This window comes from Trachemys scripta, chromosome 21 (genome assembly GCF_013100865.1).
Source record: "Trachemys scripta elegans isolate TJP31775 chromosome 21, CAS_Tse_1.0, whole genome shotgun sequence".
Taxonomy (NCBI): domain Eukaryota; kingdom Metazoa; phylum Chordata; order Testudines; family Emydidae; genus Trachemys; species Trachemys scripta.
Genome location: NC_048318.1, coordinates 17,287,450 through 17,303,265, shown reverse-complemented (window position 1 = coordinate 17,303,265; position 15,816 = coordinate 17,287,450). Strand labels below are relative to the sequence as shown.

At 49.0% G+C, this 15,816-nt stretch overlaps 1 protein-coding gene across 2 annotated transcripts; it reads right to left on the bottom strand.

Annotated features, from left to right (window-relative positions):
• Positions 1-97: 97 nt before the first annotated feature.
• On the bottom strand, positions 98-15,381 carry RNF214 (ring finger protein 214). 2 transcript variants are annotated; one of them, XM_034754603.1, is made up of 15 exons: positions 15,204-15,381; positions 14,016-14,592; positions 13,075-13,134; positions 11,459-11,599; positions 10,477-10,616; positions 9,319-9,387; positions 7,497-7,593; positions 6,880-6,968; positions 6,258-6,348; positions 4,265-4,363; positions 3,452-3,828; positions 2,289-2,421; positions 1,807-1,914; positions 1,102-1,197; positions 98-350 (listed from the first exon to the last, which is right to left on the bottom strand). In XM_034754603.1, exons 1-15 carry the CDS (start codon positions 15,344-15,346, stop codon positions 285-287), a joined length of 2,286 nt encoding a protein of 761 aa, XP_034610494.1. In that variant the 5' UTR covers positions 15,347-15,381; the 3' UTR covers positions 98-284. The 2 variants fall into 2 exon arrangements, with proteins under 2 accessions (XP_034610494.1, XP_034610495.1); XM_034754604.1 differs by lacking the exon at positions 1,807-1,914.
• Between the last annotated feature and the right edge of the window lie 435 nt (positions 15,382-15,816).

Below are 15,816 nucleotides of genomic sequence, written 5' to 3'. Positions count from 1 at the left end.
CAGCCCGCCTAGCATCTTGTGACAGACAGACACGAAAGCAATGAAGACAGTTAGGCTATAAAGCATGACCTGAAAAGGAGGAACGATATCCAATCTATGCATAATATACATACTTTTATTTATGAATTCGTATGTATACAGACTTTCTATACACACATTACCTATATAATAAAAATGTACATGTGTATACATGGTTGTATAAATATAGAACTGTAGAAATCTCAGAACCGATCCTGCCTATTCACAGCGACGTCTCCACCACACATGCGTTGTTTGAGTGGCTGTCATTTAGGACTTGGACAAAAGGGGCAAGTGTCATTTGTGTTGGTTTGGGCCCAGAATTTGATGCACTGAAAAAGAGAGAGTCAATAAGGAGCCACCAGCCCAACTCGAAGGTGGTGTGCTATACAGAGATTCTACCAGTATCTTGCTGGCTCGGGGCGCTATCCCCAAGGGATGGTCTGCTCCAGAGTGCACCATTAAGATTTCTGCATCTGGGGGACCAAGTCCACAGCAGGGAGCTTTTTAACATGGCAGGATCACTACGTTCTCCTAACACAAAAAGCAACCATTCTCTCTCTATATGCCTTCCTGTTTCCTCCTTAGCCACACAGGGCAGACAACTGGGCTTTGCCCCCCTGCATTTCACCCTAGTGAACCAGGCTGAGATGGCTCCTGTACCAGCACTAAGATCAGCCTCTCCTCCCCCCAGTTAACAAGTCACAGCTTCCACAGCGATGCACACTCCATGGGGGCCAGCTCAGCCATTGGCCCTGACCTACACCAGAGCAGAACACGGAGAGGGCCAGAGAGCAGCATTTAGAGCAGGAATCAGAGGACTGTGCATTCTTAGAAACCGCAACTAAATGGCCCGGGGCAAAGGACACGGAAAGGTTGGCTAACTACCTTCACCTGCCCCAGGGAGAACTGTTCTTTCCTTTAGGAGCCTCATTTCCCAGGGACTCCTGTGCCTTGCTCTGGCTCCCCAGCCCAGGGAGAGGCTTAGCACCCGGAACCACACAAGCCACGTAAGAGCGTTTCCTGGCCAAGCAGCTGGCCCCTGCTGCGTGGCGGGAGGACGGTGTCCCAGGCCACACTTACCTCCTTGTGGAGCACGTGAGAACAGGCCATCGGGTGGAGCTCGCTGGGCTGCACAAGTTTCTGGCACATTAGACACAGCTTACAGGTAGCGGGGGCCTGGGTCACAGCAGCAAGCGTGCACACAGAAATGAGAGTCACAGAAGCCCGGTCACCAGACCCAGCTCTAAGCGTCCTGCGTCCCCCAGGGTCCACATCCCGCTAGACACTAGTGCCTCCTGCCCCCACCCCCACTAAGAAGGTGCAGAGGGGGGCACTGCCAGCGCTGAATATTTACATGGGGAAACCCTGGGGACAGGGAAGCGTACCCGCTTCGTGGCGCTGATCAGACCTTCTCCCTCAGGGCGCAGCTTGTTCATACCGCGATTGGGCTCTCTCCCGCCCCACATCAGTGTCGCATGCTTGCCTATCCCAGGCACTCTGGTACGCGAGCAGCGCCCACTCCAGCACGTTCCCTCAGGCCCTCACCTGTCCCTGCTGTGGTGGCTGTTTCACTCCTTCCCTTTTTGCTGAGTGCTCATGGCCAGCAGATGGCGAGGTGCCTGTGCCCCTAGCCCTTCCCTCCCGCCTCAGTCTAAGGTGAGAGCCCAGAGCCTGCACTGTGGGTGCCTCCCAGCCTGTGGGACAGGGTTGCCGAGGTGCACCCAGCCCCCTGCAGGCCGTGCTGGGGAACATGCAGGAACTCCCAGGTAACTAAGAACATCTTACATGTGACGGTGTCCCTGGGTAAGACACCTGAGCCGGTGGCAGGAACATAGGGGCGCTGATCTGGGGCAGAGGAGCAGGAAACATGGGGGCCCTGATTCGGCCAAGTGGCTGTTAGCAAAGATGATAAAAGGTATTAGGCATGTTTTAGAGGGAGCGCTGAAGTCACCCCAGGGTATTTACGGGGGTGATGGAGACCAGCAGGGAGGGGATCTGTTGGACTCTGACTATCGCCTCCTTGCCCAGGATGGAAAGCTGGGAGCTCCGGTTTTGCCTCTGTGGATGCCACTTGTTTCCTAGGGAACGGCCTTGTACAGTAGCACAGACCAGAACCATGTTCTAGTTCACTCCTGCCCAGCCCTCCTTTGACGAACTCCAACCAACTGCCGCGGGGCTGCTTTGTCCAAGAGCCGAATGCTGCCTCCTTCAATACGACCCCTCCCCCCACCACTTGGACCCCGACACTCCTCATGCAGCTGACCCACCTGAGCGCCCACTGCTGCGCCCTGATGCTCGGCCAGCTTCGCTGCTACCAGCTGATTCAGCTCTTCCATGGTCAGCCCTGCCATGGTTCTCCTCGCTGTCTTGATCTGCTGCAGTATGTTCGTCAGCTGGGCCCTGAGGAGACAGAGAGCTGGTCAGGAGCACCTGGGGCACAAGTTCTGGTCCCAGGTGCCAGTCAGCAGGAAGGTCTGTTTCACCACAGCAACCAGAACCCCTTCTAGCAAGGGACCCGAGATGCTGCCACAGGTTGGAGTCAGCCGTGGCCTTTCCCCAACCGCACGCTGAGGTCAGTCACAGGTACCGTTAACTGCCATCCTCTCCTCCAAAGGACGGCTGCAGCACTTGGACAATAGGGCACCATCGGCCTACATATGGCTCCAGTACTGTGGTATCCAGGCACTGCCCCACCTCTCATGCACAGATCCCCGGGGAACGCCTGGGAGGCAGGGCAGTGCTATCACCCCATGTTACAGGTGGGGAGCTGAGGCACAGAGATCGAGTGATTTGCCCAAGGTCACCCAGGGAGCGCCCTCCCCTGGGACCATGCTCTCATTGCACTGGAAATACTGGGCTCCCTTAGGGTGAGGCGAATCTAGTGCCGCCAGTGAACCCAGAAAATCCATGTCCACCCCGAGAGCCCTGCAGTTGGGCAAGCAGCAGCAGCCAGCCTTGCTGTTAGAACACAGCAATGCAACACTACTGCGCGCTTGTATTCCAGGCCCAGACGGCACCTCCCCCCACAGTCTCTGAGCCCTTCCAGAAGGGCCTTGGCCAACGCCGCGAAGCCCTGTAGCACGCGTCATTCACTGGCTTCAGTGCACTTCCCAACGGGTACCACAGTCAGTCCCAAGCCCTGACTGAGGCAGAGGCTTCTCCGTTATGCAGACGGAAAGCTGAAGCACAGAGCGTGAGGTACTGCTACGGCTGCTGAGCTGACAGTGCTACTAAAGGACCCAAGGCTATTTGCTGGGAATGCTCCAGGCACTGCTTGGCCCTACTCCTGGAAACACATACTAAGGGCTTGCTCCACTCTCCAGACACACCCTGGGGCTTCTCCGATGGCACTGCTGGCTACACCTTTTCAGAGACTCAAGTCCAGCCGCTTCCCCACATGTAGGGCCCCACCCCAGGCAGGGACACTCACTTGTTACACTGGGGAAATCGAGCCAAGAGCTTCTCCAGGATCTTTTCCAGCTTATCGACCGGCTGTGGCCTGTGAAACTCATGAGCACCCTTGACTCCTCCGAGCCCTGGCGGAGGCGGGATAGAGGCAGCAGATGTCATGTGAGGGCCGTGGGTGCTGACAAGAGATGCCAATACAGGGCTGTTCCTCCCTTGGGAAGCAGGCAGAGGGGGTGAGGGCTGATTAGGCCTGGAGATGACAGGGTTCAGGAGCGGGAAGGAGAGCGCCCGAGGATCAGCACTGGGCATGAGCATGGGAACTGGGACCGGCCCAATGGGGAACGGGAGCCTGGGGGTAAGGGATGGATTGGGCTGAAATGCCGGCATCATGAACTCTGTCTGAGAGAGAGAAGAGAATACCGGTTAGAACAGGCCTGTTGGAAGCCAGCCAGGAACTCCTTCCACCCAGACTACAGACATGAAAACGTGGGGGTGGGAAGGAACCCACACCTCACAGATCCCCAGTCACATGAGTGCAGCTGCCAAGCTATCACCAGGGGTGCATGGTCACTTCTGAGCAGGCAGCTGGTGAATACCATGAACACATGCACATGCCAGACCACTACCCAAGCCAGGGTCTGTGACCAGCCTGCCCCAGAGGCAGCTGTCTGCTGGGGTCAGCAGCGAGGCTCTCTGCTAGCCTTAGAAAAGCCCCGTGCACGAGTGACCAGGAACGCTTCACACGGAGCGTCTGGGCCAGGATCTGGGGAGCGACACTCACCTCGGACGGGGGTGGGGGCAGGGTGGGGGTTGGGATCTGGGGCGCGACACTCACCTCGGACGGGGGTGGGGGCAGGGTGGGGGTTGGGATCTGGGGCAGGCTGCTCAGCTTTGCTCCATTCCTCACCAGCTGGATGTGACCATTGAACTGATCCTAAGAGAAAGAATGAAGAAAAAAAAATACCTAAGGGGGGGGAGGGGGATGTTACCAACCCCATTGGTCCGAGAGTCTCCCTCACCCCCAGCATGCGGCGTGCCATGGCTGCCTTGGTGAAGGGCCCGAACATCAAGCACCAGCTGGCTGATTCCGCACCCTACCAGAGCTACAGTTTTGCTGGACTGGACCGTACGGGGGAGGCAAAGGAATGATTGCTTACGTACAGGCCTAGCCCCATCCCCCGCTGCCATACAGGGCCTGTGCACATACTGGCACTCCAGATACTGGCACAGGGCAAGCTGAAGCGTAGCTATCCATAGTCCGTGCTGAGGGGTAACCTGGGGTCACTGCATTTCTGTAGAGGACCGTGCCCCTGGAGTCCAGCTCACAAACCAAAGGAAAGAGTGATGTACAAACTTTCAAATGCAATCTCAGACATCCATTCAAGTGAATCCCATACACACGACACAAGAGGAGTCAAGTCCAGGACCAAATAGCTTTACTATAGAACGTTATTTAGGAAGAAAAGAGAAACAAGCCTAAAAACCTCCTGGGGAGAAGCCGATGAGGTACTAGAGGGCGTTTTATTGAGGTTAGATATCAGCCAGATCCTCAGGTCTACCTGAGTTGTCTTGCTTACATTTTGTTTTTAATTCCTAAGCCCTGACCCATCTGGACATGCCCATAATTAGTGTTCCCTATCTAATCAAGTTCATCTTTTACAATGCTCATTTATTTCACTGAGTGATTGCATGTCCACCATAGAATGGCCGGGCAGGGCCCAGATCATTGTACAACTGCATTGCTATAGAAAGTAGTGCAGCTATTTATGTGAGGAACAGATATAGTCTAACAAACGGCCAAGTTATTGCCACAATAACATCACAGACCAAATCTGAGACTTCATTACAAAGAGAAGCTAAGTTTCTTCAGAACATCAGAAGGCAATGACCTTCAGCCCCACATAAACAAAGCCCCTGGCTGACCAAACATCTTCAAAAGCCCTATGTTAGGAAGAGATTTCATTGCAAATAAGATAATAGGTGTGTATCAGAACAGCCTCCTTGTATTTGGTTAGAATATTTACATGAAAGCATGTATTTACAATAGAGCAACCGAACGCCACAGACAAACACAGAGATGAGATCTGGGTATACAGCCAGCCATGAAAGCCACAAGAACCCCCAAAACCGACTATACACTCTAGGCCACAGTTTCTATTGGTCAGAGCAGCATTCTGAATTTATCTGAAAGTTTTCCTCGGTGTTTAGCTGTCCCCTAATTCAGTGCATTCGAACTACAGCATAACAGATTTAGACTGAATCTCAGGAAAAACTTCCCAACTGTAAGAACTGTAGGACAACGGAACAAACTGCCTAGGGCGGTTTTGGAAGCTCCTTGACTGGAGGTTTTCAAAAGGAGGCTGGAGCCATCTGCCTTCAATGGTTTAGACACAACAAATCCTGCATATTAGACAAGATGACCCTGGGGGTCCCTTCTACCCCATGATTCTATGGTGTGAGACCACAGCTGAGGCACAGCCTTGTCAAGGTCATTAGCACCTGGCCATTTGGGAGTGTCCGTTTTCATGCTCATTGACAAAGTTCCGCAGTTATTCCTATCACCTGTTTAAGCAGTAAGTGTTGGCAATGTGGTTGGAGCTGTAGGAGACACAGAACAGGGACAGTGGGAATCCCGAATAGTTTAATCAAAGGATCATTTAAGGGCTTGCTTGAGAACACATGACAAGACTTGCAGAATCAGTGAAGGGGCTTGGGGGGGGGGGGGGTGGAAGAAATAAACCAATCAAGTACTTAAATTTGTTTCCATGTTCCCATTCCTCCCTCCTAAGTATTTTTAGGAGTTGCTTGATGCCCAGCAGAGACCCTACCCGGACACTTTCTTTGGTCATTCGTATCCTGTTCAGCCTCATTTCCCACTCCTGCTTGGGTCGTATGGTCTCCAGCGTGGGTGGCGCTGACCTACTCAGAGACAAGGAGAATTAAAAGGGAAAAGAGGGTTTGAGCCCGTGTTTTTTGGTAGCAAAATGGGAACAGCTACAAGCAGAACAGAGACACCTGTTTACACGTTACTCCCCATCGTTTTTCTCTCAACCCTGCCCCTCTTCCCTTGTCCCTCCATTGCAACTATAACCCACTTTCTGCTCAAAGAGAGCAGACCTTCAGGTGGTGCAGCTTGGGAGTTAGGACACAAGATGTGCATCTCCTGGATGCTGATGAAGAAAACTACCGCACACAAACCTCAATAGATTTGGTGCATGACAGATGCTCAGCAGACAAGAGGAAAGAATATGCAGTAGCTAAAGATTAAGGAAAACACATGGAAAACTGGAACTCTACCATCCAGTGCTTTGAGGACATCAGGCCAGGAAACCCTCACTTGGTTGTAACAAAGTCTCTGACATTCAAGCACAGACTAGTTGGGGTTTTAGGAGGGGGTGAACAGGAGTAAACGGGGTTACTTCGCTCCCTATTGGCCTATACAGAACTCACTTGAGGTAGGTGAGGTGTAGCTCCGCCTCTTTTTCGGCTTCTTCTAGTTTCAGAACCAGCAGCTCCTTCCGGCTCTCCAAGGACAATATCTAATGGAGAGAGACCACAGACATCGAGCGCATGTACTTGATGATCTCCCGCAGGCCATGTTGTTCATCCTCCCAGGTTGAGCTCGTCACTTTGCACAGTGCTTAGCACAACAGGGCCCCACTTCTGACCAACATCCATCAGCAGATCACAGTTCAGTAATTTCTCTTGCTCCCTGCGAAGAGCAAGACCCATCCAAAGAGCCGCCACTCCACTGTTCCTTTCACCCATTTTGCAGGGAAGACACAGGCACGGTGCCATTCTCAGCCTGCCAGGATTATTAACTCTAGGCCAGGGGTTCTCAATCCACAGCCCACTTGCGGCCCAGTCAGCACACAGCTGCGGCCCATGTGACTTCTCAGGGCCACACAAGTAGTTTATCTATTGTGTGGATGTGGCCCACATAACATACACAGAGCTGCATACGTGGCCCACAATGGTAAGTTAGTTGAGAACTTCTGGTCTATGCACTGTTCTGCATCAATCCATGACTTGCAGCCATGCCCTGCAGTAAGGCGGCTTATACCAACCTCTGCTTTCCAAGCCCTTTCCGTTTCCTCCAGGATGTTCCTATTGATCTCATTGTGCTGGTTCTTCAGCTTATCTAGTTCCATCTCCCAAGCCTCCCTAGGATCAAAAGCAGAACACGTCACACTAGTGCCTAAACAGACATGTTGACTGGCCATCCGGGAGCTGCCAAAACATTTGGTAAGCTGCCAGTGCATTCCTTGGTTGCCTGAAGCCCAAGGATTGCACCCAGTTTGCAGACTATGGCAGCCATGACCTTCATCAGACACGTAGAGGCCGTAGAGCTCAAGACCAAGCTGGGTCGGTGCGTACAAGTGACCAGTCATTTCACAGCAGGACAATGAACATCTTACTCCGACATGGGCACCACTGAATCAGCCATGGAGATCCCTGTAAACTTTTGTTCCTCAAAGTTACACCTTCTAAGACGGGGTTCAAAGATGGTAGTAATGAACAGTCTGCTCTCCTTCTCTTTGTCTGTGTGTGGGGGCGGGCGGGGCGCCTAACTATGCTGAAGGTTACCCCTTGCCAAGATTGTGTCCAAGTTTGGCAGAAAAAAAGACATGTCTGAACTAGAAAGACCTGGAAGTGACGTGGGGGTCTAGTGGATCACACATTGAATGCAAGTCAGCAACGAGCTGCAGTTGTGAAAAAGGCTAATATCACCGTGGGGTATTAACAGGACTGTCGTATGAAAAACATAGGCGGTAACTGTCCTGCTCTACTCAGCACTGGTGAGACCTCAGCTACAGAACTGTCTCCAGTCCTGGGGGCCACACTTCAAGAAAGAAGTGGATAAGCTGGAGAAAGTCCAGAGGAGAGCAACAATAATGATAAAAGTCTTAGAAAACTTGACCAATGAGGAAAGGTTAAAAAAAACTGGGCATGTTTAGCCATGAGAAAAGACGACTGAAGGGGGACCTGGGAACAGTCTTCAAACACATTAAGGGCTGTTATAAAGAGGACTGTAATCAGTTCTCCATGACCACTGAAAGTAAAACAAGTAGTAATGGGCTTAATCTGCAGCAAGGGAGATTTACGTTAGATTAGGAAAAACTTTCTAACTATAAGGATAGTTAAACTCTGGAAGGGGCTTTCAATGGAGGTTGTGGAATTCCCGTCATTGGAGGTTTTTAAGAACAGGCTGGTCAAACACCTGTCGGGGAGGTCTAGGTTTAATGGTCCTGCCTCAGTGCAGGAAGCTAGACTAATGGCCTCTTGAGGTCCCTTCCAGATGAATCAAAACCCCTGATCCAAACAGCCCGAACTCTGAAGAAGTTCTATTTTTAGGGTCTTATATTACTGCCCATCACTATTATCTGAGCACTCAAGTTTGGCTCTGGAACAGAACTTTGAAGCTTGAACCTGTCTCTACTCAGAACATAAATACTCCAAAGTTAAAAACAGCATTAGGGCAAAAGTAGATGAGAGCACAATGGGATAAATGGACTAGTCAGACCTCTGCAAGCACAAGTTCAGTTACAGGTAGAGGTGACAAAGTCATTCTGTGTGGCCCAATTCTCATCCACACCAATGAAGCACTTGGCAGTCTCTGCTCATGATATGCCTGCGCATAACACAGGTAGGGACTGATGGGCATTGGCAGAGCTGGGGAGGAGACAAAAAGCATGCACCCTAGCCCACGTGCCCCTAGTCCGCATTATCAGCCTCTCACTTGGAGCATCACCATCCACCACTGGGAAAGAGGTGACGCAAGTCTCACTTTGGAGCTATGTGTGTGATTTAATGTTTCCAATGAATTAAGGGGAAGGGAATGGAAGGAGAGCATTCCACAGAACTCATTTTATAAAAACAGAGTCCTACTTTTCATCAGACTGCTCTGCGATTAGAGAAACAATTTTATTTTCCTTCTCCTCCTGTTCTTTCAGTAACCTGCAAAAGGGAGAAAGGACAGACCAAGTCACTTACTGCAAGAGTGGAGCCTTTCACTTATCGCTGGAGAGGGTCAGAACTAAAAGCACATCAAAGTCAGGAGCTCTATACAGTGATCTACTTTGAGAAATCAATCACATATGTATTTTTGTAAGGATGCCAGTGATGCTTTCAGGGGAGCATAATCTTTGCTATATCATGAAATTGTGCAAAGAAAGCCATTGTCCAAGCACCAGTTTATTTGCAGAGGGACACACAGTAAGTGGATTTGGTACTTGGATTATTATTATTAAGGTAGTTTTAAAAGGACGGTTTAGAAAAATGCAATTACTGTGCTCTTCAAAATAAGACCTACAGCATGGGACAGTAGATGATAAACTCTCTCCCAAAGTGTAAGATCATCCCCTCCCTTCTCCCAAAAGGAACCCAAAGTATGAGCCAAATTCTGCTCACTTTATCCATGTAACAGTCCCATTGGAACCAGTGAGGCAGTTTGCATGAGAAAGGCAAGCAGCATCTGGCCCTAGAGAAGAACAGCAGCTGTTTTACAGTGCATCCCAACTCAACCCTCCACAGCAGCTCAGGGCGAGCAGCAAGGAACAACTCGGCCACCCAAAACTGTTAGCTATCTATAGGGCACCATCCATGCAGCATCTGAGCAAAGCATGCACAGGGGTAATTCTGGGTAGACAGGGAGTCATCAGTCAAACTGAAACTGGGCCACAACACCAAGATGGCAAAGCACCAAAGGACTGAGTGACCCCAAGTACTCAGGGCTTCAGCTGTAGGTCTTCTGCGTCAAGATCAGTCAGCATTTACAGCCAACAACCTCAACATTGTCTCTTTGAAAATACATTCATTTTGGGGAACCTCTGTATACTTAGATCAGCTACAGACCGAGTTGCTTAAAACCTGAACAGACCTCCCCTAATATATTAACATACACACTGCTAGAGATACTTTTGACAGTCCAAAAAGGTCACATGGTGATGCACTCTCCACCTAGTGCATCAAACTAACCAGAGGTGCCCTAGGGTTCAATCATACACGGTTTTACTTCAACAAACACTTGCTCTCCCACAGGAATACCTTCTGCCTTTCTGGCAGAGCTTCTCAATTTCGGCTTTTAGATCCTGCTCCTTTTGCAAGAATTCTTTCTTCTCTTTCTCCATCTTCTTCTTAGTCTCTTCTCGTTTGATCGTCACATCCTGAATGGCCTTCAGGATCTCCTAGAGCATAGCCAGCACCAAGCAAATAAAGAACGTAAGCTCACCACAAGATTGTTTTTTTTAATTCTGAACTTGATGCAATTAATTGGGTGGATAATTACACGTGCCACAAAAGGGTTTTAAAAGATAAATGTTAGATCATCAATCATGCAAGGCAATGGGCTGAGGATTATGAACAAGAAACTAGAATCTGCTGCACAAGACAGATGAGTGGTCTACGCTGCAGGTTCTCATGTGGGGAGGAGTGGGAGGTCCAAAACAGGTGTCAGGGTTAATAACCTTCCTCCCTTTCTTTAAATCTAGATAAGAGAATGTGCTGAAGCTTTTTTCTGTTCTGACAAGGGGTCACAGTATGGAAGAAGAGGCTGAGAACCATTGGTCTAATCCAATGGCTCTCAAGCTGCGCGCCAGAGCTGACTGGTCACACAGTGCTAACTCTCCTTGTTCCCAGGCTCCTATGATTCATACATGAAATATTTCCCTAGTGCTACTGTTGTCATTGTCATGGGGATGTTAGGAGATCATGAACAGGAAGAGACCGGTCCATGAGATGCTGTTTATTTAGATGTAGTCCATATGATTAAAGATTCGGAAAAAATCGACATCTAAACAAGTCCTTTGCCCTGACTCTTGCCGTGACCAATATTTGATGATTAGAAGAATCCCCACATAAACACTTGGCAAGTTGTGCTATGTTCCCCATAAGAGAAATCCCTTCCTGACCTCTCCAAGCATCATCTTGTGCCCTGCAGCATGTCACTGCATTACCCCAGTTTAGCAGTACAATTGTGAACGGTGTTGGGCAGGCTGGATGTTGAGAGAAAAAGTGCTTCGTTTGATACCTGGTGATTCTTCATCTCTTCTTCCCTTCGTTGCTGGAGCTGCTTGAGCTGCACCTGGAGTTGATTCTCCACCTGCCTCTGTTTGTCTAGCACTTCCTGGTAACGTTCCTTCAACAAGGCCCTTTCAGACATCATTTTGCCCTGTAATGGACAAAAGGGTAGGTAATTGTTTCCTCTCTCCTACTGCATCATTCTCTTTGATGCAGACAGACCTGTCAGGCAGTACCAAGTGCTGATGCAATCACAGGAGAGCAAGTCATCCCAGTAGGGTATAAAAGCTCAGGAAAAGGCAAGATGCAGGCTGTGAAGAGTCATGGTTCGTATGATTCCCAGTCAAAAAGCACAGGCCCTCTTGGACCAGAAGAGGCAGACACCCCCGTATCATTGGAGCAGGCATCAACTAATTACAGGACTGTAAAGCTGCCATTTAAATGAGGCAGTAGTCTAGTGGTTAGAGCAGAGGGGGACTAGGAATCAGATTCACGGGTTCTAGATACTACCTTTTGGAAATTCACTTAAGGTCTCCGGGGTGCAATTTTTTTCAGCTGTAGATAGGATATTAATGTTTCCCAACCTAACACGAGTGCTATGACAATTCACGAAGGTTTTGTCAAACTCTCTGGAAGCAAAGGAGCTCAAAAGGAGCAAGGGTGAGGGAGATTTGGAAAGAAATAAGTCAGTGGTATTTCAATTGCCTTGCGGCCAAAGTGAAATCAAGGTAGGTCCAAGGTATCATACTGTAAGAAAAACTGCCAGGATCCTCCTTGCCTCACATGTTGGGTATGTCACATGTAGAATGAGTGGCACAGAAAACTGCCCAGTTATACAAATACTATCACATCATCATGGTGTGCGCTTTGGACAGGGTCTCAAAGCACTTTACCAACATCAGTGAAGTCTCAATGGGTATAGCTACGCTGCAGTGTAAGCAGACTCTGGGTTTGTTAACCTAGGGCTTGAGTGTCGACACTCATTTGTAACCTCAGATGAGGAACTGTTGAACCCTGGGTCCCAAATTGAGGCTCCAGAGTTTATACCGCATTATGCAGGGCCAACTTCAATCACCTGCATATCCCAGATTTCCTGGCGTTCTAGCCCTTTGTTCATGGTGCATTGTGGGAAAACGTGACTGTCCAGAGGGGCAAAGAAAGTCAGCCCATGGGATTGTGGAATACTTTTGGCAGATTTTCAGAGGATGAGTCCAGCGGGGCTGTGTCTACACTGAAAAGCAATAGGGCTTGAACCCTGGGTCCTGGCTTAGACCCACCACCTCATGGGATCCCAGGACCCTGGGTTAGTACGATTTGGCATAGACAGAAGGGGGCTAGGCTTGAGCCTCAATCCTGAGCTACACTGCAGTATAGACACGCCCAATGTCATTTTACCCGCAAGTAAACAGAGAAGATTTAGGGCCTCATTTTCAGTGGTCCTGTTGGGATCCAGAGTTCCCACTGACTTCACTGAGTCGCAAACCCTGATAACAGAGAATGGAGGCTCCTCAGGCCTGAGTGACTTGCCCAGTGACAGAATCAGTAAAAGATCTCTGATTGGAACCCAGGAATTTGAGACGTAGTCCCCTATTCTAATCACGAGACTGGCTGTTCTTTAGTACTCACCAAGTTCTTTTCAATATCTTGATCTGTGTTCACCTCCAGATCAGCAGTCTTGAAGTCAGTCTGCAAAGGTAGAAATGGTTACTTGGGTTAGAGCTCTTTGGAAGTGCAAACAACAGTTTCATGCACAGTCACTTCCCACTCTGAGAGGAACTTTTAGTTGTCTCCTGAGCCAGCCCTGACACCATTTCATTCATCAGCCTTGAAGCAACATTAGACAATTGGGCAGCATGACTGGGACCAGACTCAGTGCTCAGGTCAGCTGGGGCTCATAATTCCCCCACCCTCTTTTTTGTTTACAAAAGACAATACGCACACACTGTAACAGATTTTACAAGGTACAGAGGCACGTATTGCTTTGTATCGGGAATGCCTGCAGTCCAGCTCACTCATTTCTATGCTATCTGCCATCCTCACATCCTTCCCTCCTACAAAATGGGTGACATCTGTAACATCCTACCAAGGAAAGAGCCCTTCCAGGGAGCCTAGAAAATGACCTCTACAAACCAGGGAAACCAGAAACCATCCAGAATAGACACAGAAGCTTTAGTTCTTCCTGCCACAAGAGGCACATATTGCATGAACATATTGGCAAAGGACAACAAGGACTGTTCCAAACCGAAGAAAATTACTGGACTTTAAAAGGGATCCCATCTCTAGGAAGAGTTCCCGCAGGATTCTCTGTGCCACATCACATACTGTGAACTGGTGGATTAAAAGGCCCTATGGAGCTGTTAAGCATTTACTTGCCTGAAACAAACAAAACGAGCAGAAAACCAGAAGAGCTTGCCTGGTGCACACAGCAGGCTCTCAGTTGGGAATCAGTGCTTCTGTCTTCCACCCCCCAACACTGCTCCCTCTTCACCCCCCACCCCCCCCCCCATCAAAAAAACCAAGCTGGGGAAAACTCAAGCTTCATGGACATAAGGAAATTGGTACCTGACCTGCACTGCAATGTTCTGAGAGGGCTTCTGGGATGAAGCTTCCTGATCTGAGTCCTGCGCAACTCTGCTGTTTTCAATCCCATTCTCCCCATTTGGTGGCACCTCCAAGGGTTTACTATCCAGATCCAGATCCCCATCCCCTCTAGCCTGATGCAAGTGTGACGCTTCCAGTTCACCTTCAGAGCAATTATTGGTAGCATGTTGCTGTTCTGCATGGACATCAACCTGGAAGTGCAGAGAAACTGTTTGCAGATTTTCCCCAGGCAGCAAGGTTCTCTCTTCTTCCACCGCACTGTCTGAACCCTCTGAATCAGATTGATACAGCTCTTCATTTGAGGAACACGCCTGCGCCTCTCTGGAAACAGCACCAGAGTGTCCTACTGCTCTGGGCATAGGTTCTTCTCCTTTGTTTTCTGCAGCCAGCAGTGATGCATCGGTCGGCAATATCCCAGGATCTCTTTCTGCTCCTCCTGAATGAGCATCTCCTGTACTCTCACTTGTTATTGGTTGGCTATGATCGGCAGCTTCCAATGATAGGGGATCACTCTCATTTTCTTGTATAGAAAGGTCACTTATGCTATTCAAAAGAAACAGATACTAATCCATACTTTGCATTCTGATTGCATTTTTCATCCACGTCTCTCAAAGTGCTTTAAAAAGTATATCCCACAATCACCCTGTGAGGTAGTTCAATGTTCTCATATTACAGCTGGGGAAACAGATAGAGGAGAAGCAACTTGTCCAAGCCCACACAGCAAGTCAATGGCAGAGCCAAAATCTCAGACCAAGGAGACCCAAGTTACTATTAGGTCACACTCCCTCCCGGATATACTTTGCTCTATTTATCGCACACTCTTTAATCAGTTCCATTCTCTTTGCTGGTAGGGATTTTAGAAACTTCCACTCAGAATCTACAGCTAGAACACCATCCCCATCACTGGTCTGCAGGGAGAAGAGGACTAATAGAGAAATGGTCTTCAATTTTCCCCACTCTCGATGCCCTTCACATGCTGTCTCAAAATAAGCTAGTTCAATGAGTTAACACCACATTGGACTTCTACCGCTAAGGGCAGTGCTGCTTTTGCAGAAGTGAGAGGCCATTAAAGGGAACCATTTGATTGATTTTGTGCATCTCTTTACACAAACCATCAGCAAGCGACCACACACACACACACCCTTACACCCTACCTCACAGGCAAATTGTCGAGTTCTTTGTATGGGTCTGAGTCTCGTGGGGCCAGCTGGCCTGCAGTGGATTTCTCAGGAACAGGCACCTCATCCTTGGTTTGCTCTGATGCCATAGTCCTTTCACTGAAGTTAAAAATTATCATTAGTATTACAGAAGCACATGGAGGTCCCTGCCAATATGAGGGCCCCCTTGTGCTAAGGGCTTCACAAACATGTCATAAGAATCCCCACTGCAAAGAGTTTACAGTCTACACAGACAAGACAAAGGGTCGGAAAAAGAACGTATCACTATCACCATTTTACAGATGCAAACATGAAGCATTAAAGAGATTTATTTCCTATTTCCTATTTATTTATAACTTTAAAAGTATAGGACATTACAACAAAGGCAAACCTGTTTAAAACAGAATCCCTGGGATCCATTAAAGTGAATACATCTATATACGGCATCTTCAGACATTGTGGGTCATTATTACCAGACATTAGTTAACAGATAAGTAAAGATAAAATCACTAAAATTACAACTGTATCATCTTCTAAAGAGATGAATAGGGTGTCAGTGACAACCACACACAAAGTATGAAAGAGGAAACAAGTAACTGCTGATGAAGCA

Bases quoted from the DNA above. Each gene is read 5' to 3' on its own strand.
- RNF214 (XM_034754603.1), bottom strand. From the start codon at position 15,346: ATGATAATTTTTAACTTCAGTGAAAGGACTATGGCATCAGAGCAAACC. The intron at 13,135-14,015 runs GTCAGGTACCAA...CTACCTTTGCAG, and splicing joins CTCAGAACATTGCAGTGCAG to ACTGACTTCAAGACTGCTGA. The intron at 9,388-10,476 runs GTATTCCTGTGG...TCCCTTTTGCAG, and splicing joins CTCTGCCAGAAAGGCAGAAG to GTTACTGAAAGAACAGGAGG.